At 44.3% G+C, this 2,554-nt stretch overlaps 1 protein-coding gene across 1 annotated transcript in view; it reads left to right on the forward strand.

Annotated features, from left to right (window-relative positions):
• The window catches only part of LOC117958984 (hyaluronan and proteoglycan link protein 1-like), a 4,504-nt gene extending 2,318 nt beyond the window's left edge, over nucleotides 1-2,186 (forward strand). The window contains exons 3-4 of the mRNA XM_034895804.1: nucleotides 4-276; nucleotides 1,883-2,186. Coding sequence (XP_034751695.1) covers nucleotides 4-276; nucleotides 1,883-2,172 — 563 coding nt within the window. The 3' untranslated portion in view covers nucleotides 2,173-2,186. The remainder of the gene's footprint in view (nucleotides 1-3; nucleotides 277-1,882) is intronic.
• Nucleotides 2,187-2,554: the final 368 nt, after the last annotated feature.

The following is a 2,554-nucleotide window of genomic DNA, read 5'->3' on the forward strand; positions in this document are numbered from 1 at the left end:
TGGGTCGCTACAACCTCAACTTCTACGACGCTGAGCGGGCGTGTCGGGACCAGGACGCCACCGTGGCCTCCTTCGACCAGCTGTACGACGCGTGGCGAGGAAAGCTGGACTGGTGCAACGCCGGCTGGCTGAGTGACGGCTCGGTCCAGTATCCCATCACCACCCCCAGAGAGCCCTGCGGAGGCAAGAACACGGTGCCGGGCGTCCGCAACTACGGGCTGAGGGACAAAGAGAAGAACCAGTATGACGTGTACTGCTTCACCTCACACTACAAAGGTAAAGGAAGGTCTGTGCGTGCATGCGTGCATGCGTGCCTGCGCACGTTTATTTAACTATGTAACTCCCTGATGTGAGTCCAGTGCAGATTTGAGTCGTGCATGCTCAGATTTAAACGGTTTACGGCATGACTGTCATACTGAATTTTGTGAAATCCATGAAATAATAAAGTTTTCTCACTACAAACACTAACAGAAGATGGAAATCATTTCAAAACCGTGTTAGCTATCTATGGTTGTTTGGATGCTAACATTAGCTCAAAAGGCTATTCAACTGACATCCTTTGTTGTTTGATTGCTAGCTAAGCTAGCAATCAGTTCAGAAACGTTTTAGTTATCTACTGTTTGGTGCTAAAGTTAGCTCAAAACACCATTCAGCAGCCAGCCCTTGTGATGTTGAGGATTTGATGACAAAAAGCAAAGTCCACCATCCAATTTAGAAAAGAGAAAGGGAAAAACCAGACACGGGGAGAACTCACAGAGGACGAGTCAAAACGCTGAGCACACCGACAGCAACAGGAGACAAAGAAGGATCTGACGCAGGACAAGGGGAAGACAAATATCCCAAATATATCGCAAATACACATGGTACCGAGGAAACAAAAGGCAGGGGACACAAGGACACAGGTGAACAACATTAGGCAATCACAAGGGCGGGAAAACACAGGAACACAGGAAGTAAAACACGACAAGACTGCACAAAAATATACACTATCACAATAAAACAGGAAACAGAACATAATGCAAAACAAGACCAAAAATTACACAATCACAAGGAGACAAGACAAAGAACCAAAACACCAGATAAGAATCGAATAGAAACAAAGCAAAAATACCCAAACCATAACAATGGGAACATCTCGTTCTCTTCAGCATAGCTTGGAAATATTCAAGTACAGTTCAAATACTTTAACCCTCGTGTTGTCTTCCCGTCAAAATTTAAAAACACTTTTGTTGACGCTTTTTATCGATGTTTTTACCTTTTTTTGACGTTTTCAACACTACATAACAATAACTTATTAACTTTAGTTTTACAGTTATTTTTTGAATTTATGGCCGATAAACCTCATTTATAGGAAATTATCCCTAATGTTTGAGTTAGAAAAGCAGAAATTAGGAATTATTGAGACTAAAATTAAAGGAATGGATGTTGATGATAATCACAGACTGGAATATGTCAACTTTTACTCAATACTATTTCAAAAACACTTCCATTTGTTTTACAATGCTATAAAATTGAATAAGACGCCCCAAAATTAATGAAAGTAGAGATTTGTACTTGGCAAAGAGCGTTGGGTGGAATCAATCATGTTATTTTGGGGAATTAAAAGAACATTGATATAGGACAACTTGAGGACAACATGGGGACAACATGAGGACAACGTTAGGGTTTAGTTTAGCAGTCCAGGTAAGTTTTGGACGGCGGTTGCTGTAATATCGTAGGATATCATATGAGTCTTTTGTGCTTAAGTTGTTGTTTGAAACACAAACCCGTTCATGAGAATACTTTGAATAGACACTGCAGAAGTTGCCTGTGAGTTTATGTCGTTGCTGTTTTTATCTCTTCGCCTCTGTGCTCATCAGCCTTTGTGTTTTCGTCCCTGCAGGTCGGTTCTACTACCTGATCCACCCGTCGAAGTTAACATACGACGAGGCGGTTACCGCGTGTCAGAAAGACGGCGCCCAGATCGCCAAGGTTGGCCAGATGTACGCCGCCTGGAAGCTGCTGGGCTACGACCGCTGCGACGCCGGCTGGTTGGCCGACGGCAGCGTGCGTTACCCCATCTCCCACCCCCGCCGGCGCTGCAGCCCTACGGAGGCCGCCGTGAGGTTCAGCGGCTTCCCCGACAAAAAGCACAAGCTGTACGGAGTGTACTGCTTCAAGGGCCACAACTGAGCCACACACACACACGTACAAGTGTGTCTCACTATCTTTGTGGGGACCAGTCATTGACATAATGCATTCCCTAGCCCCTAACCCTAACCTTAACCATCAAACCTAAATGCCTAACCTTAACCCTCACCCTAACCTTAACCATCAAACCTAAATGCCTAACCTTAACCCTCACCCTAACCCTAACCCTAACCATAACCATCAAACCTAAATGCCTAACCTTAACCCTCACCCTAACCCTAACCATAACCATCAAACCTAAATGCCTAACCTTATCCCTTACCTTAACCTTAACCATCAAACCTAAATGTCTAACCTTATCCCTTACCCTTACCCCTAGGGTGGGGAGATATCACAGGCATGTCGTAGTATAAGAAGAACCAAC

Source organism: Etheostoma cragini, chromosome 16, assembly GCF_013103735.1.
Source record: "Etheostoma cragini isolate CJK2018 chromosome 16, CSU_Ecrag_1.0, whole genome shotgun sequence".
Classification (NCBI taxonomy): domain Eukaryota; kingdom Metazoa; phylum Chordata; class Actinopteri; order Perciformes; family Percidae; genus Etheostoma; species Etheostoma cragini.